Below are 27,057 nucleotides of genomic sequence, written 5' to 3'. Positions count from 1 at the left end.
TAGCTCAAACATCCACACTGAAAAAACATCTGAACTGTCCCTTTAAGATAAAACTCATAAGCTGCATGAGAAAGCTCCACACCTTACAGTACGTCATCTGAGACAGACCAGGTAAACCAGTTCCTGTTGAGTTGTCAGTGAGAAGAGACGCACCAACAGACAGACGGTAAGATTTACCTTTTATTACAAAGCTTTAACTTTAACTGAGGGAGGACAGTTACAGAAAGGAGCCCTGAAGTACTGAAGAAGTGAAATACTGTAACTGTAATCTGCTGCAGACTGAAAAAAATACTTAAAAAACAAAAAAACACTGAAAGACTCAAAGTTAAAGTAACTGAGGCAACTTTGAGCAGCAGGGAGGAGCACACGGGAGACGTTTACCTTCTGGGCTTTCTGCCAGAAAGGTAAACGTAGGTTTAAACAAAAAAAACTACTTAGTTTAGGAAAAGATAGTTGTTTGGGTTAACATACACCCTTCTAGCAGACAGCCCTGAAGGCAAACTTGTCCCCTGTGCGAGAGAGGTAAACACAACTCACTTTCTGTTTTAACGTCTGCTGTTTCTGCTGTTTTCAGCTGCTCTCAGAGACAAAATGGCTTCCATGTCAGAGGAGGATTTCTGCTGTTCGGTCTGTCATGAAATCTTCAGAGATCCGGTTCTTCTGTCATGTAGCCACAGCTTCTGTAGAGACTGTTTGAAGAGCTGGTGGACAGAAAAACCAACACAGGAGTGTCCATTTTGTAAGAGAAGATCTTCAAGGCCAGAACCACCTCGTAACCTGGAGTTAAAGAAGCTGTGTGAGAGTTTCTTACAGCAGAGAGATCAGAGAGCTTCAGAGGCTCTCTGCAGTCTGCACTCTGAGAAACTCAAACTCTTCTGTCTGGACCATCAGCAGCCAGTGTGTCTCGTCTGTCTACATTCAGAAACACACACCAACCACAGAATCAGACCCGTCGATGAAGCTGCACGACAACACAAGAAGGAACTTCAGAAAACTCTGGAGCCATTAAAGGAGAAGATAAAGGTTTTTGAACGAGTTAAAGTGAAGTGTGATGAAACAGCAAAACACCTGAAGGTCCAGGCCCGACGCACAGAGACACAGATTAAGGATCAGTTTAAAAAGCTTCACCAGTTTCTAGAAGAGGAAGAGGAGGCCAGGATGGCTGCACTGAGGGAGGAAGAGGAGCAGAAGAGTCAGAGGATGAAGGAGAAGATGGAGGCTCTGAGCAGAGAGATAGCAGCTCTTTCAGACACAGTCAGAGCCACAGAGGAGCAGCTGAGAGCTGAAGACGTCTCATTCCTGATCAACTACAAGGCTGCAGTGGAAAGAGTCCAGCAGCGCCCCCTGCTGGATGATCCACAGCTGCTCTCAGGAGCTCTGATAGACGAGGCCAAACACCTGGGCAACATGAGCTTCAACATCTGGAACAAGATGAAGGACATGGTCTCCTACTCTTCTCTGATTCTGGACCCAAACACTGCTTATCCAAACCTCATCCTGTCTGAAGAGCTGACCAGTGTGAGACGAGGAGAGGAACAGCAGCTTCCTGATAATCCAGAGAGGTTTGATAGATACCACTCTGTCCTGGGCTCTGAGGGCTTTAACTCAGGGACTCACAGCTGGGATGTCGATGTTGGAGACAGTACATACTGGAGACTGGGTATGTTAGCAGAGCCGGTCCAGAGGAAGGGAGCCATAGACTCTGGATTATGGGCAATATATTTCTCTGAAGGTAAATACTCAGCGTGGTCTCCTTCAGCTCAAAACATTGTTCTCCCATTTGAGAAGCAGCTCCAGAGGATCAGAGTGACTCTGGACTGGAACAGAGGAAAGCTGTCGTTCTCTGATCCTGATACTAACACACACATACACACCTCCACACACACTTTCACTGAAAAGATGTTTCCATTCATTTACACTCTGGGTAATCTGAAGATATCGCCCCTGAAGGTGTGTGTGACAAAACAACAGATCTGATGGAGTGTGTAGATTTAGGGTGGTGATAATAATAGTAAATAACTATTCACTGCCTAAACGTTAATGTGGTCAATCTATTATATAAAGAATAAATATATAGCAGAATATTGGTCATTAATATAAAAGGGTAGTAAACTGATTGCAGCGGTACAGGAGACGGCTGAATAAAACACAACAAAAGGTTTTAAAAAGCTAAAAGATCTATTTTTCTATTTTTCTTTTTTTATTTAAACTTTATTTAACTAGGTAGGCCGTTGAGAACAGGTTTTCATTTGCAAATCGACCTGGCCAAGAAAAGTATAAGCGTACAAGACAACATACAGTTTCACATTCAATATAGTACAAGAAAACAGAATACAATAGGCTACAAAGGTACATATTAATTAGGCATTACAAAACCTGCGCAAAGCGAGGTGTAAGTAAGTCGATGGATATGCGAAAGTGGTATGGTGATAACATAATATACATGAAAAGACAATCTATAACATTGCTGAGATGTAGTAAAGAGTCAGAATACAGTTAGTGCAAGATGTCGTCTAGATAATGATGTGGATCAGTAATAACACAGTAAACATAAATAGACAGTCTGTGCTGAATATAGTAAGGAGTCAATATACAGTTAGTGCAGGTAGTGGTCTAAATAGTAAGGTAGGTGTAAATATGAGTAGTATATGTGCAAAAATTGTGTGACAACAAGGTATTGCAACAATGGTGCGGATAAATACAGTCTTGCATGCCAGGGCAGATGCAAAGTGCAAAAGTGTGTAAACATATGTGCAAATGTGCAATGGGGCATGACAGAGGCAGTGGGATAGGGTGTATAAAAACAATGCATGAATGATGGAGAACAATTAGCACATGCACTGATCGGACAGGAGCTTGGTCAGATGTGCTTTAAAGGTAGTTAGTGGGATAAGGGTTTTGAGTTTCAGGTTTTTTTTGTTGTTCATTCCAGTCATTTGCAGCTGAGAACTGGAAGGAGTGGCGGCCAAAGGAGGTGTGCGCTTTTGGGGTGACCAAGGAGATGTAACTGCTTGAGCAAAGGTTGCAGGTGGGTAATGCTATTGCGACCATTGAGCTTAGGTACAGCGGGGCTTTGCCTAGCACAGACTTGTAAATGAGTTGGTACCAGTGAGTTAGGCGTCAAGTGTGTAGCGAGGACCAGCCAACTAATGCATAGAGGTTGCAGTGGTGGGTATTAAAAGGGGCTCTGGTCACAAATCTTATGGCACTGTGATAGAGAACATCCATTTTTTTCAGGAAAGAGTTTGAGGTTCTGTAAATAACATCACTGAAATCAAGAATTGGTAAAGTTGTCATTTTCACCAAAGTCAGTTTGGCAGCGGGAGTGAAGGAGGCCCTGTTGTGGAATAGAAAACCGATCCTAGACTTAATTTTAGATTTAAGGTGTTTATATGATGCTGGAAGGTGAGGGAACTGTCTAGCCAGACACCTAATTATGTACACTGTCACATTTTCTAATTCCAGCCCATTGAGCGTGGTAATGCAAATGGGATGGGCAGGGTTCGGCAGTGATCGATTGAAAAGCATGAACTTGGTTTTGCCAGATTTTAGAAGTAATTGGAGGTTTCAGAAGAGTGCTGAATAGCCTTGAAGCTCTCCTGGAGGTTTGATGGCACATTATCCAATGAGGGGCCATATGTGTACAGGATGGTGTCGTCTGCATAGAGGTGGATTTGTGAGCGCCCGACAGCAAGAGTCACATCATTGATGTAAATTTGGACGTGTAGTTGCGGGGGTTGTAGAGCAGTTTACTGGTGGTCCGGTCGCCAGATGGAAAGCATTGCCGGCTTTAGTGAAATGCTTATTGAAGTTCTCTAAAATCGTGAACTTATCGGTAGTGATGGTATTACCTGATTTCAGAGCCATGGGCAGCTGGGACAAGGTGATCTTGTTCTTGTGTAACCCGACACGTGGAGGGGTGTCGGCTAAATTGTATTACAGGTTAAAATGTCGACAATGCTACCTTGGGACTTTCACCCAAAGAATATCCAAAGCCTAACCCTAACCCGAATCAAACCCACTTCCTTACTTTTAACAACTCATTTGGGGTTCCCTCGAAAACAGGCAAGTCCACTAATTAAAAACTCAGAGACGTAGATTCAAAACATAAATATATTTTAAACAATCAGTAAAAATATAAATAATAAATCAAGATAAAACTAAATGTAAAATACTTATACCTGGAATCTAAAATACAAAACAAATAAACAAATGGAGGAGATACTAAAAACAACAAATTAAATGAAATAATAAATCAATCAATAAAACAAGTCACAACAAAAGGCACACGTTAAAACATGCACATATGAGAAGAATTGTCCACTTATTTCACTATCAACTCTCTCTCTCTATCTCTCCTCTCTCTCTCTCTCTCCACATGTAACTCTCTTATAAGAATGTTTACTTGCTTCCGTATGTCCAAGTTAATCTGCCGTTTACATACGGATGTTTATACATGTAAATATGGATGTTTAGATGAAACATTATTATTGTTGTTCTGTTCTGTCAATCCATTTAAATTGTTGTGATTGTTTTAGTGTTTAATGTCTGTGTGTAGTTTTGATGTAAGTCAATATTTTAGGATTATAACTAAATATTTTGAGATACTAAGCAGGGTTTGACAGAAGCAACGGCCTGATGGCCTGATGGCCCGGGGCCAGTAAGACAGTACTTTGGGCAAGTTGAGTCAGTTCCTTGTTATTTTAAGCTAACGTTGGGTCCAACACTATCTTTTCTTTTTAACTCTGTAACGGTATAACTGAATGTATTTGTCTTTTGACATCAATAAATGTCTGTGATGTGAAATAAAAGCAGTCTTGATCATTGGTAACATTCAGCAGAAAGTGAACTGAACTCTGTTTAGTAGCACATTTATCCACATCAGTATTACATTGTATTGCCAGGTTTTCCCAAAAGCATGTTTACAGAAGCAGTGAGACTGTAAACCAACAGCCATCTGATCTTAAAGCTGCTGAATAAACATTTATCTATCGGTTGTGCTTCCAGATAATAATGCTTACTGAAACATAGAAGGCAGTGGGAACAGAAATATCAGAAGATTACCTTTGTTAGCTGATAATGGCTCATGAAGATGAAACCGGCAAATTCTGTTTTTGCAAGATATAAACATTAATATGATTAATCATGATACAGATCACAAACTTTATAAATCCAAGATTTATTTAAATGAGACTGCAGGTATTAATGTGTAAAAAGCACTAATGATACTTTATATGAAATTTGTATTGCGCCTTTTATACAAGAAACAGGCCTACTGTACAATAAGGAAACAGCATGACATAAGCAGACATAGAATGAACATAAAAACGGGGATAGAAAGCCATAAATAATGGAAATAAGATTGGAAAATAAAACACACAGCAGTAGCTGAAACAGTAGCTCTATAAGCCTACAACTGGCAGTCGATCCTTATAGTTTGGGCTGAAAGTGAACAAGGGGTGCGTTCCATTTCAATCCCCCGCCCACTTTCCCTCTGCTCTCCAAGTGGCCACCATGTGACATGTGCGGTTATGTCATACCAAGGGCTGAGGGGAAGTGAAGTAGGACATGTTGAAACACTAATGAAACACAGCTTCTGACTATGGACAAGTAACTCAAATATCCACACTGAAAAACACATCTGAACTGTCCCTTTAAGATAAAACTCATCAGCTGCATGAGAAACCTCCATATCTTACATCATCTGAGACAAAGCAGGAAACCAGTTGAGTTGTCAGTGAGAAGACACGCACCGAAAGACAGACAGTAAGATTTACCTTTTATTACAAAGCTGTGACTTTAACTGAGGGAGGAGAGTTACAAGAAGGAGCTCTAAAGTACTGAAGAAGTGAAATACTTTAACTGTAATCTGTTGCAGACTGAAAAACACTTAGAGACTCAAAGTGAAAGTAACTGAGGCAACTTTCTGCAGCAGGGAGGGGGCGAGAAGTTTGCCTTCTGGGCTTTCTGCCAGAAATCTCTTAGGTTTAGAAAACAACACTACTTAGTTAAATTTAGGAAAAGATAGTGGTCTCGATTAACCTTCTAACACTGTTCCGGTCAAAAATGACCAATTGAAATATTCCCTGTATCATAAAAATAGGATTTTTCATCAGATTGCCTCAAGACCTTATGATACCCTTCACAAGAGGTGTTTGAACACATACAATTCAATGTGACTACTTTCTTTGAATTTTGAGTGATTTATTCAAATTGGTCACACTTTTTTTGTTTACGTTCAAAAATGACCGCCATAGGAAATGAATGGCAAAGAGTATAATTTTCATCCAGGAGATGAAAGACATCTCCATACACACACTCCTGCTACTTTCCTTTGATTGTGTGCCTATTCTACACACGCACACGCACACACACACACACACACACACACACACACACACACACACACACACACACAGTACATGTTGTCAGTTCATGTTGTCATGTTGCCACTTGTGCATGTGAACCACCAATGTTTGCACACACATGCAGGCACACACACACATGTTGTACATTGTAGGTTCTTTATACAATAAATGTTCTGTTACAAATATTTTGTTCGTCATTTTAATTGGTATTTATGTTAAAATAAAAGCAGTTAAAACTGGGACAGTTTGCAGACAGCCCTGAAGGCAAACTTGTCCCGTGTGCGAGGGAGGGAAACACAACTGACTTCCTGTTTTAACGTCTGCTGTTTCTGCTGTTTTCAGCTGCTCTCAGAGACAAAATGGCTTCCATGTCAGAGGAGGATTTCTGCTGTTCGGTCTGTCATGAAGTCTTTAGAGAGCCTGTTCTTCTGTCATGTAGCCACAGCTTCTGTAAAGACTGTCTGAAGACCTGGTGGAGAGAGAAACAGGCACAGGAGTGTCCAGTTTGTAAGAGAAGATCTTCAAGGCCAGAACCACCTCGTAACCTGGACTTAAAGAACCTGTGTGAGAGTTTCTTACAGCAGAGAGATCAGAGAGCTTCAGAGGGTCTCTGCAGTCTGCACTCTGAGAAACTCAAACTCTTCTGTCTGGACCATCAGCAGCCAGTGTGTCTCGTCTGCAGAGATTCAGAAAAACACTCCAACCACAGATTCAGACCCATCGATGAAGCTGCACGACAACACAAGAAGAAACTTCGGGAAACTCTGAAACCCTTAAAGGAGAAGTTAAAGGTTTTTGAACAAGTTAAAGTGAAGTTTGATCAAACAGCAAAACACATGAAGGTCCAGGGCCGACGCACAGAGAAACATATTAAGGATCAATTTAAGAAGCTTCACCAGTTTCTAGAAGAGGAAGAGGAGGCCAGGATGGCTGCACTGAGGAAGGAAGAGGAGCAGAAGAGTCAGAGGATGAAGGAGAAGATGGAGGCTCTGAGCAGAGAGATAGCAGCTCTTTCAGACACAGTCAGAGCTACAGAGGAGCAGCTGAGAGCTGAAGACGTCTCATTCCTGATCAACTACAAGGCTGCAGTGGAAAGAGTCCAGCAGCGCCCCCTGCTGGAGGATCCACAGCTGCTCTCAGGAGCTCTGATAGACGAGGCCAAACACCTGGGCAACCTGAGCTTCAACATCTGGAACAAGATGAAGGACATGGTCTCCTACTCTCCTCTGATTCTGGACCCAAACACTGCTTATCCAAACCTCATCCTGTCTAAAGATCTGACTAGTGTGAGATGGGGAGAGAAACAGCAGCTTCCTGATAATCCAGAGAGGTTTGATTCTCTCGCCACTGTCCTGGGCTCTGAGGGCTTTAACTCAGGGACTCACAGCTGGGATGTCGAGGTTGGAGACAGTACAGACTGGTCACTGGGTGTGTTGGCAGAGTCTGTCCAGAGGAATGGAGGCATGCAGTCTGGATTATGGAGAATATATTTCTCTGAAGGTAAATACTCAGCGTGGTCTCCATCAGCTCCAAACACTGATCTCCCATTTGAGAAGCAGCTCCAGAGGATCAGAGTGACTCTGGACTGGAATAGAGGAAAGCTGTCGTTCTCTGATCCTGACACTAACACACACATACACACCTTCACACACACTTTCACTGAGAAGATGTTTCCATACATTTTCACTGTGAATAAAGCCCCACTGAAGATATCACCACTGAAGGTCTGTGTGACAAAACAACAGGTCTGATAGAGTCTGTAGTTTTAGGGTGGTGATAATAATTCACTTCTTAACCCTCCTAACCCCAAATACAGTCTGCAGGGTTTGAAAAAGTATGTTTGGTTTAAAAGATCGCCAAAAACAATTCAGACCATCCGTAAATGGGTCTCGGTGCGGCTATAATGTAAAAAGCTCCAAAGTTAAGCCAAAAACTACAAACTGGATAGAAACATTGCGTTTTAAATGTCCATCTTCAAACATTGACCATTTGCATGATCAAGAATCTGAGAAACATAAAGTTCTGGACTAAAATACAGTACTGGAGTGAATATACTTAGTTACATTCCAGCACTGGTGTTGAGTTTGTGTGAATGATGCAAAGCCACAAATTCTCTTTTTCCTGTATTATATATACAGTACATGTGTTACCTTTAGGGAAATCAACTGTTTTACTATTTAAAAAAAAAGTTTATCAAAGGGACTTATCTCTTTCTTTATGTTTTATGCCATTATAACTGTGTTAAACTGTTCTAAATATATTTAGGAGCTCTTCCTGCTTCTGGTCCTGGTTGTGATGTTAATTTGAGATGAGACCTGCAGACAGAGAGAAGAATGAGCTCACAGTGAGTCATAATGTGACAGGAAAGGGCTTGGTGTAAGCTGGGTTAAAAGTTAATGTGATCTATCTTTTCTTATACCTAACTGTCCCGTTCTTGTGCCATATGTCAGTTAAACGTGCATCGCAACCCAGAGCATCAAAAAGTGATGCCGAGAGTCCCGACCAAGCACGTCACATACAAGTCTAAAGGAGACTTTTAGCGTTAATAACAAACGCCAAAGATATCTGACCAAATGTCGCTTTCTGACGCGCTGGGAGTGAGAATGTGTTGGTCTAATGTCTATGTGTAGTTTTGATGTAAGTCATTACTTTGAGATACTAAGCAGGGTTCAACATAAGCAAAGGCCTGATGGCCCGATGGCCCGATGGCCCAGGGACAGTAAGACTGTATGTCGGGCAAGTTGATTGGCCAGCCAGTCAAAGTGACGAGTCAGTTCCTTCTAATTTGATGCTAACGTTGGGTGCAACACTATCTTTTCTTTTTAACTCTGTAACGGTATAACTGAATGTATTTGTCGTTTGACATCAATAAATGTCTGTGGTGTGAAATAAAAGCAGTCTTGATCATTGGTAACATTCAGCAGAAAGTGAACTGAACTCTGTTTAGTAGCACATTTATCTACATCAGTATTACATTGTATTGCCAGGTTTTCCCAAAAGCATGTTTGCAGAAGCAGTGAGACTGTAAACCAACAGCGATCTGATTAAAGCTACTGAATAAACATTAATCATTGGGTTGTGCTTTCAGATAATAATGCTTACTGAAACATAGAAGGCAGTGGGAACAGAAATATCAGAAGATTACCTTTGTTAGCTGATAATGGCTCATGAAGATGAAACCGGCAAACATTTACAGTAATGCTCATGTACGTATATGATTGAACAATTACAACATTTGGGATATTTACAGGGAGAGTGAAGCTCACACTTGCCAAAAGTCTCTACACAGCTTAATTTAAATGTGCAACAATATCTAATGATAGCTTAGAAACATAGTCCACTAACATCAACAAACAAGGTTCTGGGGGGGACAAGGGTGGCCAGTGCCCCCTTAATATTAAGCCTCAACCACCCTCTGGCCACCTTAAATTTAGCAAATATTTTCATACATTATTAACCCCACCTTTATCCTCAGAGGATATTATTCATGATCAATAAAACGTAGGTTAACACTGAAAGAGTATTTTAGTGTTTATTTTTTATTTGTATCGTTAGTCTTTTGTAGAACAAAGAGCTAGAGAACTCCTTCAGTAACCGGAGGATTCCTGCATGTATACACTGTTGGAGCCATTATGCAACTTTCTTTCTGTTTTGTTTATATATCACTTAGTGCCACTAATGCATGCAGTTTTATGTTTAAGCACTGGGTGAAGCATTGCCTCTGGAAAAGTATAAAGGTGATGAACAGCCAGAGATACAGAGAGGTGTGTGGCTAAGGGGAAAGCATACAGCTTTTCACTGTGTCAACGTGGCGTGTCGATGTATTGTTGGATTTGTGTTTAAAAGGAGATGAATGAAATTAAACAAGATTAAATGGACTGTATTACCTGTGCTACGGTGAGAAGGCCATCTAAGTTGGAATAAATGGGTCCCTGCACTGAAAGATATTCCATGTATGGACATTCATTTATTGACTGCCCAGAACACACATCAGAGCAGGTTCTTCCTTCATGTCACCTCATTGGCCTAATGTAGGAGTTATTAAAAGACTCTACATACACCTTAACCTGGGTAAGATCGGGTTAAGCGTCTGCACATGCTCCGTTCTGCCGCTCCCTACTCCTGCCCTGGACTGGATTTGACTCCGAAATGATCCGTCAGCGCAAACCGTTGCTATGATACAACAAAACAAAACATCAGCAGAGGCGGCAGAGTTCTGACGCACTTGAGACTCCATTTTTCGCTGGCGTTTTCTTTTGTTTTTCTTAACAAAACGGTACAAAAATAAAGCTTTACGTCGACTTTTCCAGACACCGGGAGACGGCTCAACAGATTGTCCATCTAATAATAATTTATAATAATTTATACTGTTTATTGATCCCCATTGGGGAAATTACAATTTACACTCTGTTAGAAATCACTACACACAAGCCTGAAATACACTCAGGACCTATTCATGCACAAATGGAGAGATGTCAGAGTGAGTGGGCTGCCAGTGCTGGACCAGCGCCCTGAGCGGTTAGTGGGGGGTACGGTGCCTTGCTCAAGAGCACCTGGCAGTGCCCATCTCTGGGGCTGACCGCACTGTGTCTCTGCAAACACATTGGAGGGACCAAGCCGCTGTTAGTTAGCTACAGAGGTGTTGTTAGGATCTTGAAACATTGGGGGCTTAGGCCAGGCCAGAAATGTAATCTAGGTCCTGGGGTAAGCCCCTTAAGAGAAAAATGTGTATTTCTGGTAAATGAATCAATCTGGTGTAGAACAAAATTTATATTACCATTTCAGTCAAAATGCCTGCTGCTTGCATGCAGACCATCTGATGTGTGTCTGTATTCATTTTGTATTATTAGTTATATGAAATATTACAAGCTATTTGGAATTAAAAAATGGTGTGCATGTGAACTGAATGAACTGAACTGAATGTATTTATCTTTTGACATCAAAAAAAATTCTGTGATGTGAAATAAAAGCAGTATCGATCATTGGTATCATGTGTGTGTATCTGTGCATGTGTGTGTTTGTGTCTTTGTGTGTGTGTGTGTGTTTGTTTTGTATTATTAATTATATGAAATATTAAAGGATATTTTGAATTTAATTATTAATTTCCAAGCTAGGTTATTAACAATAGTGTCGTTGTGTTGCAAATGCCAGGGCCGTTTTTTGATCCCAGTCCGTCACTGCTTTGAAGAGAGCCGAGATAACAGCTTCAGTTCCCCGTTGTAAAGAGCTGTCTGAAAGAAAGGTAAAGCGCCAAAAATATTATAAATATAGCGTCTAATTAAACCGATATATAAGTTTTTAGGAGCCTAAAATGTGCAGCTGCCCCCGTATACAGCAGGATATTGCTTAGCTTCTGACTATGGAGAAATAGCTCATGAAACCACACTTCATAACATCTGAACTTTGTCTTTAAGATAAAACTTATCAGCTGCCTGAGAAAGCTCCACACCTTATATTACATCATCTGAGACAGACCAGGTAAACCAGTTAGTTCCTGTTGAGTTGTCAGTGAGAAGACATGCACCGACAGACAGACGGTAAGATTGACCTTTTATTACAAAGCTGTGACTTTAACTGAGGGAGGACAGTTACAGGAAGGAGCTCTAAAGTACTGAAGAAGTTAAATACTGTAACCTGCTGCAGACTGAAAAACACTTTGAGACTCAAAGTGAAAGTAACTGAGGCAACTTTCTGCAGCAGGGAGGGGCTCACAGGAGACGTTTATCTTCTGGGCTTTCTGCCAGAAATCTCTTAGGTTTAGAAAACAACACTACTTAGTTAAATTTAGGAAATTTAGGAAAAGATAGTGGTCTTGATTAACCTTCTAACACTGTTCCGGTCAAAAATGACCAATTGAAATATTCCCTGTATCATAAAAATAGGATTTTTCATCAGATTGCCTCAAGACCTTATGATACCCTTCACAAGAGGTGTTTGAACACATACAATTCATTGTGAATACTTTCTTTGAATTTTGAGTGATTTATTCAAATTGGTCACACTTTTATTGTTTACGGTCAAAAATGACCGCCATAGGAAATGAATGGCCAAGAGTACAATTTTCATCCAGGAGATGAAAGACATCTCCATACACACACTCCTGCTACTTTCCTTTGCTTGTGTGCCTATTCTACACACGCACACGCACACACACACACACACACACACACACACACACACACACACACACACACACACACACACACACACACACACACACACCCACAGTACATGTTGTCAGTTCATGTTGCCACTTGTGCATGTGAACCACCAATGTTTGCACACACATGCAGGCACACACACACACACACACACACACACAAACACAAATGTTGTACATTGTAGGTTCTTTTTACAATAAATGTTCTACAAATATGTTTTGTCATTATAATTGGTATTTATGTTAAAATAAGAGCAGTTAAAACTGGGACAGTCTGCTGTTTCTGCTGTTTTCAGCTGCTCTCAGAGACAAAATGGCTTCCATGTCAGAGGAGGATTTCTGCTGTTCGGTCTGTCATGAAGTCTTTAGAGATCCTGTTCTTCTGTCATGTAGCCACAGCTTCTGTAAAGACTGTTTGGAGAGCTGGTGGAGAGAGAAACAGACGAGAGTGTCCAGTTTGTAAGAAAAGATCTTCAAGACCAGAACCACCTCGTAACCTGGACTTAAAGAAGCTGTGTGAGAGTCTCTTACAGCAGAGAGATCAGAGAGCTTCAGAGGCTCTCTGCAGTCTGCACTCTGAGAAACTCAAACTCTTCTGTCTGGACCATCAGCAGCCAGTGTGTCTCGTCTGTCTACATTCAGAAAAACACTCCAACCACAGATTCAGACCCATCGATGAAGCTGCACGACAACACAAGAAGGAACTTCAGGAAACTCTGGAGCCCTTAAAGGAGAAGATAAAGGTTTTTGAACAAGTTAAAGAGGAGTGTGATCAAACAGCAAAACACCTGAAGGTCCAGGCCCGACGCACAGAGAGACAGATTAAGGATCAGTTTAAGAAGCTTCACCAGTTTCTAGAAGAGGAAGAGGAGGCCAGGATGGCTGCACTGAGGGAGGAAGAGGAGCAGAAGAGTCAGAGGATGAAGGAGAAGATGGAGGCTCTGAGCAGAGAGATAGCAGCTCTTTCAGACACAGTCAGAGCCACAGAGGAGGACCTGAGAGCTGAAGATGTCTCATTCCTGATCAACTACAAGGCTGCAGTGGAAAGAGTCCAGCAGAGCCCCCTGCTGGATGATCCACAGCTGCTCTCAGGAGCTCTGATAGACGAGGCCAAACACCTGGGCAACCTGAGCTTCAACATCTGGAACAAGATGAAGGACATGGTCTCCTACACTCCTCTGATTCTGGACCCAAACACTGTTAATCCAGAACTCATCCTGTCTGAAGATCTGACTAGTGTGAGAGGAGGAGAGAAACAGCAGCTTCCTGATAATCCAGAGAGGATTGATTTTTACTTCTCTGTCGTGGGCTCTGAGGGCTTTAACTCAGGGACTCACAGCTGGGATGTCGAGGTTGGAGACAGTACAGACTGGACACTGGGTGTGTTAGCAGAGTCTGTCCAGAGGAAGGGAGTCATACGGTCTGGATTATGGAGAATAGGGTTCTCTGAAGGTAAATACTCAGCGTGGTCTCCATCAGATCCACGCACTGATCTCCCATTTAAGAAGAAGAAGAAGGATCTCCGGAGGATCAGAGTGACTCTGGATTGGAACAGAGGAAAGTTGTCGTTCTCTGATCCTGATACTAACACACACATACACACCTTCACACACACTTTCACTGAGAAGATGTTTCCATACATTAACACTGATGATGATCTGAAGATATCACCACTGAAGGTCTGTGTGTCAAAACAACAGTACTGATGGAGTCTGTAGTTTTAGGGTGGTGATAATAATATTAAACAACTATTCACTTCCTAAATGTTAATGTGGTCCATCTATTATATTTAGACTGAATATAAACAGAATAATGGTTGTTAATGCAATTAATCGTTCAGCCCTACTAGTAGTCACATGAAATAAAACAATAAAACATTGAGACTATGGCTGAAACAATTCCTTGAATAACTCGAATAATTCGATTGCAAAATTCTTTGCCTCGAAGCTTCGATACATCAATGTACCAGTAATTAAGGTTGTACGGCTCACTGTGTTTCCACACGGAGGATTATTACTAGCGCAATACTAGCACATATTAGGTTGACGCTTCTGTGGACACAAGACTGACAGCCCAGATTACAAATGAAGGAAGACGAAAATAGGCTTCTGAAAATGTGTCCCCACAGAACAGTGTAGTTGAATAGCCCTGCTGTAAGCTTTGTATCGTCACATTGACCCTCTGGTTAGTGAACAGCTCTTTTGCATATCCAGTGCAAAGAGCCAGAGGCAAGATGGGGAAGGGGGTGAAAAATATTAACATTTGGGCCACCAAAAATGTACTTTTTTTTAAGGGTCTTGGAATTTGGCAATAAAAAAATGTAGCTTTTTCTAAAAAAGGAAACCTGTCTTTTGTATATCCTTTTTTTAATAAACAGCAAAAATAAATATTTACTATTGCTGTTTACTAAGTATTTCTTACTATTTCTTATCCGATTACTCGATCAATCGATGGAATAATCGGTAGAATACTCGATTACTAAAATAATTGATAGCTGCAGCCCTAATTGAGACCATTCAACAAAGGACACTGGGTAATAAGAAATTCAACACTGGTTGCTATGGACTCGTCACTAGGCTTCCTCAGTCATTGTATATTTTAGCACATAGGTAAGCTTGCCAAAGCTGAACATTATCCAAAACTCCATTTCTTAGACGAGTGTAAATTTGGGTGCTTGCATGCTACCACTCCTTCCTTCTCAAATGCCTTGAAAAGGCTGTCGTTTGCACAATTTCACAAATAATCACCGGGACCAAAAGGATATTTGAATCGGGTATTGCTGCAGCCTGGAGACCTCCCATCTCATGCATAACCTGGATGGTGCAATCTGCGAGCTTCGACTTTTCAAAATAAAATCTTGCGTCTGGTATGTTTTCATACGTTGTTTTGGATGTTTTTGAACTAAACAGTATGGCAATCATGCTAATGAATAAAATATCTTTTCAGCAGATGCCTTAGTTACAACACGATGGAGCTACAAAAGCAGTTTTGTTTTTATATATGCGAGCGGGATTTATTCAGTTTGGGAAATCCCACGGTCTCTAAAGCTACAGTTCAAATTGTCTGGCTGACTAAATAGGGAGGGACCCATCTGCTAGCAATAGGGGCTGAGACTGAGAGAGCTTCATGGAGCTACATGGATAAATACAGTATGCACCAAACAAGCCACTTTGAAATATTACTGTTCTCATGAATACAAAAGTTGGGTGACCCTCCCCCCAGACAAAAAAAAATTGGATGACCGGTCCCTAAACTGATTGCAGTGGTACAGGAGACGGCTGAATGAAACACAACAAAAGGTTTTAAAAAGCTAAAAGATATATGTGTAACCAGACACGTGGAGGGGTGTCTGCTAAATTGTATTACAGGTACAAATGTCGACAATGCCACCTTGGGACTTTCACACAAAGAATATCCAAAGCTTGGGACTCAAACCCACTTCATACTTTTAACTACTCATTTGGGGTTCCCACGAACACATGCAAGTCCACAAATTAAAAACTCAGATGTAGATTCTAAACATGAATACATTTTAAACAATCAGTAAAAATATAAATACTAAATCAAGATAAAACTAAATGTAAAATACTAATACCTGGAATCTATAATAATCAGAAATAAAACAAACAGAATATACAAATGGAGGAGATACTTAAAAGTGACAGGAGTTACAGCCACACTCAACAGGAGGGGCAACTAGAGAGAAGTGGCCTAAAACTTCATAAAGACACAACAAATAAAATAATACATCAATCAATCAAACAAGTCACAACAAAAGGCACACCTTAAAACATGCACATAAGAGAAGAATTGACCACTTATATCAGTATCAACTCTCTCTCTCTCTCTCTCTGTTTCTCTCTCTCCATCCCTCTCTCCCTCCATCCCTTCCTCCCCCTTTTCTCTCTCTCTCTCTCCCTCTCTCTCTCCACATGTAACTCTCTTATAAGAATGTTTACTTGCTTCCGTATGTCCAAGTTAATCTGCCAGTTACATATGGATGTTTATACATGTAAATATGGATGTTTAGATGAAACATTATTATTGTTGTTCTGTCAATCCATTTAAATTGTTGTGATTGTTTTAGTGTTTAATGTCTGTGTGTAGTTCTGATGTAGGTCAATATTTGAAGATTATAACTGAATACTTTGAGATACTAAGCAGGGTTTGACAGAAGCAACGGCCTGATGGCCTGATGGCCCGGGGCCAGTAATACAGTACTTTGGGCAAGTTGAGTCAGTTCCTTGTTATTTTAAGCTAACGTTGGGTCCAACACTATCTTTTCTTTTTAACTCTGTAACGGTATAACTGAATGTATTTGTCTTATTACATCAATAAATGTCTGTGATGTGAAATAAAAGCAGTCTTGATCATTGGTAACATTCAGCAGAAAGTGAACTGAACTCTGTTTAGTAGCACATTTATCCACATCATTATTACATTGTATTGTCAGGTTTTCCCAAAAGCATGTTTACAGAAGCAGTGAGACTGTAAACCAACAGCCATCTGATCTTAAAGCTACTGAATAAACATTAATCATTGGGTTGTGCTTTCAGATAATAATGCTTACTGAAACATAGAAGGCAGTGGGAACAGAAATATCAGAAGATTACCTTTGTTAGCTGATAATGGCTCATGAAGATGAAACTGGCAAACATTTACAGAAATGCTCATGTATGTATATGATTGAACAATTACAACATTTGTGATGTTTACAGTGACAGTGTAGCTCACACTTAAAAATCTCTACACAGCTTCATTTAAATGTGTAACAATATCTAAGGATAGCTTAGAAACATAGTCCGCTAACATCAACAAACGAGGTTTGGTGGGGAGGGGCAAGGGTGGCCAGTGCCCCCCTTAATATTAAGCCTCAACCTTAAATTTAGCAAATATTTTCATACATTATTAACCCCACCTTTATCCTCAGAGGATATTATTCATGATAAATAAAACGTAGGTTAACACTGAAAGAGTATTTTAGTGTTTATTTTTTATTTGTATCGTTAGTATTTTGTAGAACAAAGAGCAAGAGAACTCCTTCAGTAACCGGAGGATTCCTGCATGTATACACTGTTGGAGCCATTATGCAACTTTGTTTCTGTTTTGTTTATATATCACTTGGTGCCACTAATGCATGCAGTTTTATGTTTAAGCACTGGGTGAAGCATTGCCTCTGGAAAAGCATAAAGGTGATGAACAGCCAGAGATACAGAGAGGTGTGTGGCTAAGGGGAAAGCATGCAGCTTTTCACTGTGTCAACGTGGCGTGTTGATATATTGTTGGATTTGTGTTTAAAAGGAGATGAATGAAACTAAACCAGATGAAATGGACTGTATTACCTGTGCTATGGGGAGCAGGCCGTCTAAGTTGGAATAAATGGGTCACTGCACTGAAAGATATTCCATGTATGGACATTCATTGATTGGCTGCCCAGAACACACATCAGAGCATGTTAGTCCTTCGTCCCACCTCATTGGCCTAATGTAGGACTTGTTAAAAGGCTCTACATACACCTTAACCGGGGTAAGATCGGGTTGAGCGTCTGCACATGCTCCGTTCTGCCCCTCTCCACTCCTGCCCTGGAGTGGATTTGACTTGGAAATGATCTGTCACCGCAAACCGTTGCTATGATACAACAAAACAAAACATCAGCAGAGGCGGCAGCCTGTGGTCGGTCCATCTGCAACGATCCTAGCCGAGCAGCGGAAAACGGGAGACGGCTCAACAGATTGTCCATCTCTGGGGCTGACGGGACTGTGTCTCTAAAAAACAGTGGAGGTACTGGGCCGCCCGATGCGACCGGCGTCAAACTTTAACGTTAGTTAGCTACAGAGGTGTTGTTAGGATCTTGAAACATTGGGGGCTTTGGCCAGGCCAGAAATGTAATCTAGGTCCTGGGGTAAGCCCCCCTCCCCCTAAGAGAAAAATGTGTATCTCTGGTAAATGAATCAAACTGGTGCAGAACTATAGTTATATTAGCATTTCAGTCAAAATGCCTGCTGATTGGATGCAGACCGTCTGGTGTGTGTGTGTGTGTGTGTGTGTGTATTTATTTTGTATTATTAATGATATGAAGAGGCTATTTTGAATTTAAAAATGCTGTGCATGTAAACCCACCGAGTGTATTCGCTTCAGTAGATGGTGGCCGGCATGCCCCCAGGTTGGAGAAGTTTGTGTTGTTGTGTGATTTTGGTGTTTTAAAGGGTTAGGAACTAACATAACTAACAAACTAACTAAGCGATGGAGGCAGTGGTAGAGCAGCGACTCCTGTGTTCTGGGAGGTAAAATAACTGTTTTTGTCAAAGGCCATCTGGAATTTGGGCAAATGCCAGAAGGGCCACTACTGATAATGTTATTTTTTGCATGCAGCCACAAAGATTCAAGATTGTACTGCGGCAAGGTGTGTGGAAAGATTCAATCAGAAGACAGAGTTACTAATTTCCAAGCTAGGTTATTGACAACAATAGCGCTGTTGTGTTGCAGGGCTGTTTTTTGATCCCAGTCCATCACTGCTTTAAAGAGAGCAAAGATAACAGCTTCAGTTCCCCGTAGTAAAGGGCTGTCTGACAGCAATGTAAAGCGGCAAAAATATTATGAATATAGCGTCTAATTAAACTGATATATGTTTTTAGGAGCCTAAAATATGCTACTGTGTTGATGTCTCAGGGTGTCTGGGAGGAGAACTTTGATCGCAGCGTGCACACATTTATTTGACCTTTGCTGCACTTCTCTCACTGCATTTCCTGTCTCCTGTCTGTCGCACACTTTCAAAATAAGACAAACAAATTCAGCATGAATAGCTTTAAAAAGGTTTTCCTCTGAAACATCCTGGGCTGAGTCTCCATACTAGAGAGTGATCGAGCATTTCACCGTTTGATTTCTCTGTTAAAGAGACACGACACCGGTATGTTTGTATGAGCTTCTCTACAGTCAGTCAGTGTGTTTACATGCAGTTTAAAAAACTGATTATATTCAGGATAAGGCAATACCCTGATTTCTCAAACACCATGTAAACATCTTCATGACGTTTCTTATAACCTGTTAACAGAGCTAGAGAACTCCTTCAGTAACTGGGGGATTCCTGCATGTATACACCTTAACCGGGCTATTAAAGTGCTGAAAAACATATAGCTGTAGCGTACACTTACACTGATATATATATATATATATATATATATATATATATATATATATATATATATGTATATATGTTTTTAGGAGCCTAAAGGCCAGCTGTTGATGCCCCCGTATGCAGCAGGATATTGCTTACCTTCTGACTATAGAGAAGTAGCTCATAAAGCCACACTTCATAACATCTGAACTTTGACATTGAAATAAAAGCTGATTGAGAAAGCTCCACACCTTACATTACGTCATCTGAACAGACCAGGAAACAAGTTAGTTCCTGTCGAGTTGTCAGTGAGAAGAGACACAGCGACAGACAGACGGTAAGATTTACCTTTTATTACAAAGCTGAGACTTTAACTGAGGGAGGAGAGTTACAGGAAGGAGCTCTAAAGTACTGAAGAAGTGAAATACTTTAACAGTAATCTGCTGCAGACTGAAAAACACTTTGAGACTCAAAGTTAAAGTAACTGAGGCAACTTTCTGCAGCAGGGAGGGGCTCACGGGAGACGTTTACCTTCTGGGCTTTCTGCCAGAAATCTCTTAGGTTTAGACAACAAAACTACTTAGTTAAGTTTAGGAAAAGATAGTGGTCTGGGTTAAAATAAACCCTTCTGGCAGACAGCCCTGAAGGCAAACTTGTCCCGTGTGTGAGGGAGAGAAACACAACTGACTTCCTGTTTTAACGTCTGCTGTTTCTGCTGTTTTCAGCTGCTCTCAGAGACAAAATGGCTTCCATGTCAGAGGAGGATTTCTGCTGTTCGGTCTGTCATGAAGTCTTTAGAGATCCTGTTGTCCTGTCATGTAGCCACAGCTTCTGTAGAGACTGTCTGAAGACCTGGTGGACAGAGAAACCAAAACAGGAGTGTCCAGTTTGTAAGAAAAAATCTATGTATGAACCACCTCGTAACCTGGAGTTAAAGAAGCTGTGTGAGAGTTTCTTACAGCAGAGAGATCTGAGAGCTTCAGAGGCTCTCTGCAGTCTGCACTCTGAGAAACTCAGACTCTTCTGTCTGGACCATCAGCAGCCAGTGTGTGTCGTCTGTCTACATTCAGAAAAACACTCCAACCACATAATCAGACCCATCGATGAAGCTGCACGACAACACAAGAGGGAACTTCAGGAAACTCTGGAGCCCTTAAAGGAGAAGATAAAGGTTTTTGAACAAGTTAAAGTGAAGTTTGATCAAACAGCAAAACACATGAAGGTCCAGGCCCGACGCACAGAGACGCAGATTAAGGATCAGTTTAAGAAGCTTCACCAGTTTCTAGAAGAGGAAGAGGAGGCCAGGATGGCTGCACTGAGGGAGGAAGAGAAGCAGAAGAGTCAGAAGATGAAGGAGAAGATGGAGGCTCTGAGCAGAGAGATAGCAGCTCTTTCAGACACAGTCAGAGCCACAGAGGAGCAGCTGAGAGCTGAAGACGTCTCATTCCTGATCAACTACAAGGCTGCAGTGGAAAGAGTCCAGCAGAGCCCCCTGCTGGAGGATCCACAGCTGCTCTCAGGAGCTCTGATAGACGAGGCCAAACACCTGGGCAACCTGAGCTTCAACATCTGGAACAAGATGAAGGACATGGTCTCCTACTCTCCTCTGATTCTGGACCCAAACACTGCTAATCCAGAACTCATCCTGTCTAAAGATCTGACTAGTGTGAGATGGGGAGAGAAACAGCAGCTTCCTGATAATCCAGAGAGGATTGATTCAGTCTTCTCTGTCCTGGGCTCTGAGGGCTTTAACTCAGGGACTCACAGCTGGGATGTCAAGGTTGGAGACAATACATACTGGCTACTGGGTGTGTTAGCAGAGTCTGTCCAGAGGAAGGGAGTCATACGGTCTGGATTATGGAGAATAGGGTTCTCTGAAGGTAAATACTCAGCGTGGTCTCCATCAGATCCACGCACTGATCTCCCATTTAAGAAGAAGAAGAAGGATCTCCGGAGGATCAGAGTGACTCTGGATTGGAACAGAGGAAAGTTGTCGTTCTCTGATCCTGATACTAACACACACATACACACCTTCACACACACTTTCACTGAGAAGATGTTTCCATACATTTTCACTGATGATGATCTGAAGATATCACCACTGAAGGTCTGTGTGACAAAACAACAGGTCTGATGGAGTCTGTAGTTTTAGGGTGGTGATAATAATAGTAAACAACTATTCAATTCTTAAACGTTAATGTGGCCCATCTATTATATATAGAATGAATATGAACAGAATAATGGTTATTAATATAAAGGGTAGTAAACTGATTGCAGCGGTACAGGAGACGGCTGAATGAAAAACAAAAAGTTTTAAAAAGCTAAAAGTAATACTAATACCTGGAATCTAAAATAATCAGAAATAAAAGAAACAGAATATACACATGGAGGAGATACTAAAAAGTGACAGGAGTTACAGCCACACTCAACAGGAGGGGCAACTAGAGAGAAGTGGTCTAAAACTTCATAAAGACACAAGAAACTAAATAAAATAATAAATCAATTAATGAAACAAGTACAAAAAGCACACATTTAAACATGCACATAAGAGAAGAATTGACCACTTATTTCACTATCAACTTTCTCTCTCTCTCTCTCTCTCTCTCTCTCTCTCCCTCTCTCTCTCTCTCTCTCTCTCTCTCTCTCTCTCTCTCTCCTCTCCCATCTCTCTCTTGCTTCCGTATTTCCAAGTTAAACTGCTGGTTACATATGGATGTTTATACATGTAAATATGGATGTTTAGATGAAACATTATTATTGTTCTGTCAATCCATTTAAATTGTTGTGATTGTTTGTGTTTAATGTCTGTGTGTAGTTTTGATGTAAATCAATATTTTAAGATTATAACTGATTATTTTGAGATGTTAAGCAGAGATGAATAAATTAAAATGAATACATTTCAACTCTTTGGTTTCCTCATTGTTAGCTTTATATGTTACTGAAACATGTAAAATAACTAATGTCAGTTAGTATTTACTTCATACTTTATATTTACTGGATAGTTGTGTCAGGCTGGCTGAGTGCTTAGGCAGGAAACAGAGTTCTGGACCCAAAATGCTCGGAAAAATCCAGGTTTACGTGAGTCTTTAAATGATGGAATCCAAACCAAGGTGGAAGCTACAAAATAATAAATAAACTCCTCATAGGCAAAAGATTTTACACAAGGGGTAAGTAAACAGAATAGGGAACCAGCAGAGGCCTGTACTACGAGTCAAGATCAACATGTCCTGGATTTCTTTCAGTTACCAGGCTTCACTAACCCTAACAACTGCTGTCCCGCATACACCGCGTCATGACGATGGTTAAAAACTAGTTCAATCAACCCAGGGTTTCCCAATCCAGCGGTGCATTCACATAAAAGAGGCGGTGTTTGCACAGCATGACCAATCGCAAACATCTACCAGAGCCGCATATTTTAAACAGGAAGAGCAAACTATAATTCTACATAAATATGAAGAACACAGACACGGTTTTACAGGGAAAATGCAATACAGTCACTGCTTCTTAAAACAGGAAGGAAAGTTGGCAAAAAAAAATAGCTAACGCTGTAGATGCGTAAATCTGCGGAGATTACGGTTAAATTTAGGCCAGAAAAAGTGAGCGTTATGCGGTGAGGAAAGTTACGTTTTGGCATAAAAACGACTAGTTAAGTTTAGGCAAAGGTTGTGGTTTGTATGGGAGCGTGCATATCTTCCCACAGCCCTATGTTCCCACATTTCTAAGATTTATTTTCCAAAATTAGGTCCTATGTTACCACATTAACTTTTTTATAAATTTGTATCAGATTATATCCCCCTTTCACCCAATTTGGTAGCCAATTACACACAACCTATTATCCATTAACAAATGACTTCAGATGGAATATAACCCTAACCCTAACATAGCGCCTCATTTTAAGAAAAATCTTAGAAATGTGGGAACATAGGGCTTTGAGAACATAGGGCTGTGGGAAGATAGGGCCTAATTTTCAGTGAAAAAAAATTCCTAGAAATGTGGGAACATAGGGCTGACCCTGTTTGTATTATAACACGCCCAAGGAACACACATTACCTGGGTGAAAGTCTTTTGTTTTTCCCAGGAAGCGAACCCTGCTCTCTGGCTTGAAAGTCCTGTACATTATCGCCAACCCGTCCCCCCCCCCCCGACCTCCTCCCTGCACGACCAGCCGCATTGTTATACAGCAGTCGTCAACGTGGTGCATTCGGCAAAAAAAAACTTGTGAGTCACACAAATTACAGCGCTTAACTTTTCACAGCTTATCGACCGTATGGTTCATGAGAACAGGCTGAACTAAACACTACAAAATAATACAGGAAGGAAACCAAGAGAAACATACAAGACGAGTACAGAAAAAACAGAACAAATGACACGAAACAGGAATCAACTCAAACAGAGCAAGAGTTAACAAAATAAAACAGGAAACATTACAGCAGGAACCCACAACCCTAACAAGTTGTATGTGTTATTTCTTTATTTCCAACATTGTCTGTAAATGCATGAAAGATATTTGCGAGATGTAAACATTAAAATGATTAATCATGATACAGATCACAAACTTTATAAATCAGAAACTCATGCAGCTGATTGCCAAGCTTTATTTAAATCAGTCTGCAGGTATTTATAAAAAGCAGTAATGATACTTTTTTATAAAATTTGTATTGCACCTTTTATACAAGAAATAGGCCTACTGTACAATAAGGAAACAGCATGACATAAGCAGACATAGAATGAACATAAAAATGGGGCTAGAAAGCAATAATTAATGGAAATAAGATTGGAAAATGAAACACACAGCAGTAGCTAAAGCAGTAGCACTATGAGCCTACAACTGGCAGTCGATCCTTATAGTTTGGGCTGAAAGTGAACAAGGGGTGTGTTCCATTTCAATCCCCCGCCCACTTTCCCTCTGCTCTCCAAGTGGCCACCGTGTGACATATGCTGTTATGTCATACCAAGGGCTGAGGGGAAGTGAAGGAGGGCCTGTTGAAACACTAATGAAACACAGCTTCTGACTATGGAGAAGTAACTCAAATATCCACACTGAAAAAACATCTGAACTGTCCCTTTAAGATAAAACTCATCAGCTGTCTGAGAAAGCTCCACACCTTACAGTACGTCATCTGAGACAGACCAGGTAAACCAGTTAGTTCCTGTTGAGTTGTCAGTGAGAAGAGATGCAGCGACAGACAGACGGTAAGATTTACCTTTTATTACAAAGCTTTAACTTTAACTGAGGGAGGACAGTTACAGGAAGGAGCTCTGAAGTACTGAAGAAGTGAAATACTGTAACTGTAATCTGCTGCAGACTGAAAAAAATACTTAAAAAACAAAAAAACACTGAAAGACTCAAAGTTAAAGTAACTGAGGCAACTTTGTGCAGCAGGGAGGGGGCACACGGGAGACGTTTACCTTCTGGGCTTTCTGCCAGAAATCTCTTAGGTTTAAACAAAAAAACTACTTAGTTTAGGTTAGGTAAAGATAGTTGTTTGGGTTAAAATAAACCCTCCTAGCAGACAGCCCTGAAGGCAAACCTGTCCCGTGTGCAAGAGAGGGAAACACAACTGACTTCCTGTTTTAACGTCTGCCGTTTCTGTGGTTTTCAGCTGCTCTCAGAGACAAAATGGCTTCCATGTCAGAGGAGGATTTCTGCTGTTCGGTCTGTCGTGATGTCTTTAGAGATCCTGTTATTCTGTCATGTAGCCACAGCTTCTGTAAAGACTGTCTGAAGAGCTGGTGGACAGAGAAACCAAAACAGGAGTGTCCAGTTTGTAAGAAAAGATCTTCAAGGCCAGAACCACCTCGTAACCTGGAGTTAAAGAAGCTGTGTGAGAGTTTCTTACAGCAGAGAGATCAGAGAGCTTCAGAGGCTCTCTGCAGTCTGCACTCTGAGAAACTCAAACTCTTCTGTCTGGACCATCAGCAGCCAGTGTGTCTCGTCTGTCTACATTCAGAAACACACACCAACCACAGAATCAGACCCATCGATGAAGCTGCACGACAACACAAGAGGGAACTTCAGGAAACTCTGGAGCCCTTAAAGGAGAAGATAAAGGTTTTTGAACAAGTTAAAGTGAAGTTTGATCAAACAGCAAAACACCTGAAGGTCCAGGCCCGACGCACAGAGACACAGATTAAGGATCAGTTTAAAAAACTTCACCAGTTTCTAGAAGAGGAAGAGGAGGCCAGGATGGCTGCACTGAGGGAGGAAGAGGAGCAGAAGAGTCAGAGGATGAAGGAGAAGATGGAGGCTCTGAGCAGAGAGATAGCAGCTCTTTCAGACACAGTCAGAGCCACAGAGGAGCAGCTGAGAGCTGAAGACGTCTCATTCCTGATCAACTACAAGGCTGCAGTGGAAAGAGTCCAGCAGAGCCCCCTGCTGGAGGATCCACAGCTGCTCTCAGGAGCTCTGATAGACGAGGCCAAACACCTGGGCAACCTGAGCTTCAACATCTGGAACAAGATGAAGGACATGGTCTCCTACACTCCTCTGATTCTGGACCCAAACACTGCTTATCCAAAACTCATCCTGTCTGAAGATCTGACTAGTGTGAGATGGGGAGAGAAACAGCAGCTTCCTGATAATCCAGAGAGGATTGATTCAGTCTTCTCTGTCCTGGGCTCTGAGGGCTTTAACTCAGGGACTCACAGCTGGGATGTCGCGGTTGGAGACAATACATACTGGAGACTGGATATGTTAGCAGAGTCTGTCCAGAGGAAGGGAGTCATACGGTCTGGATTATGGATAATAATAATAATAATAAATTGAATTTATATAGCGCTTTTCAATACAGTTCTTGTCAGGTAAATACTCAGTGTTTCCATCAGGTCCAAACACTGATCTCGTAGTGCAGCAGCAGCTCCAGAGGATCAGAGTGACTCTGGACTGGAACAGAGGAAATCTGTCGTTCTCTGATCCTGATACTAACACACACATACACACCTTCACACACACTTTCACTGAGAAGATATTTCCATTCATTTACACTGTTGGTGATCTGAAGATATCACCACTGAAGGTCTGTGTGACAAAACAACAGGTCTGATAGTCTGTAGTTTTAGGTGGTGATAATAATAGTAAACAACTATTCACTTCCTAAATGTTAATGTGGCCCATCTGTTATATATAGAATGAATATAAACAGAATAATGTTTGTTAATATAAAGGGTAGTTAACTGATTGCAGCGATAAAGGAGATGGCTGAATGAAAATGAATGAAACCCAACAAAAAGGTTTCAAAAAGCTAAAAGTAATCCTAATGCAATCTAAAATAATCAGAAATAAAACAAACAGAATATACAAATGGAGGCGATACTAAAAAGTGACAGGAGTTACAGCCACACTCAACAGGAGGGGCAACTAGAGACAAGTGGTCTAAAACTTCATAAAGACAACAAAATAAACTCAAATCAATCAA

General features: G+C 41.1%; 4 protein-coding genes and 1 pseudogene across 4 annotated transcripts; all 5 read left to right on the top strand.

Annotated features, from left to right (window-relative positions):
* Positions 1–125: 125 nt before the first annotated feature.
* On the top strand, positions 126–2,165 carry LOC120547644 (nuclear factor 7, brain-like). The gene is made up of 2 exons (XM_039783167.1): positions 126–166; positions 575–2,165. The coding sequence occupies exon 2, from the start codon at positions 592–594 to the stop codon at positions 1,975–1,977; it is 1,386 nt and encodes a 461-aa protein (XP_039639101.1). The 5' UTR covers positions 126–166; positions 575–591; the 3' UTR covers positions 1,978–2,165.
* Positions 2,166–5,681: 3,516 nt separating this feature from the next.
* On the top strand, positions 5,682–26,950 carry LOC120547642 (zinc-binding protein A33-like). The gene is made up of 3 exons (XM_039783164.1): positions 5,682–5,766; positions 6,711–8,138; positions 26,702–26,950. The coding sequence occupies exon 2, from the start codon at positions 6,728–6,730 to the stop codon at positions 8,117–8,119; it is 1,392 nt and encodes a 463-aa protein (XP_039639098.1). The 5' UTR covers positions 5,682–5,766; positions 6,711–6,727; the 3' UTR covers positions 8,120–8,138; positions 26,702–26,950.
* On the top strand, positions 11,853–14,234 carry LOC120548408 (annotated as a pseudogene).
* Positions 19,943–22,489, top strand: LOC120547641 (E3 ubiquitin-protein ligase TRIM39-like). Its single transcript, XM_039783163.1, has 2 exons — positions 19,943–19,979; positions 20,368–22,489. The coding sequence occupies exon 2, from the start codon at positions 20,385–20,387 to the stop codon at positions 21,774–21,776; it is 1,392 nt and encodes a 463-aa protein (XP_039639097.1). The 5' UTR covers positions 19,943–19,979; positions 20,368–20,384; the 3' UTR covers positions 21,777–22,489.
* Positions 25,263–26,709, top strand: LOC120547647 (E3 ubiquitin-protein ligase TRIM39-like). Its single transcript, XM_039783170.1, has 2 exons — positions 25,263–26,386; positions 26,427–26,709. Exons 1-2 carry the CDS (start codon positions 25,263–25,265, stop codon positions 26,683–26,685), a joined length of 1,383 nt encoding a protein of 460 aa, XP_039639104.1. The 3' UTR covers positions 26,686–26,709.
* Positions 26,951–27,057: the final 107 nt, after the last annotated feature.

Source organism: Perca fluviatilis, chromosome 19 (assembly GCF_010015445.1).
Source record: "Perca fluviatilis chromosome 19, GENO_Pfluv_1.0, whole genome shotgun sequence".
NCBI classification, from domain to species: Eukaryota; Metazoa; Chordata; class Actinopteri; order Perciformes; family Percidae; genus Perca; species Perca fluviatilis.
This window is presented reverse-complemented; position numbering and strand designations above follow the sequence as displayed.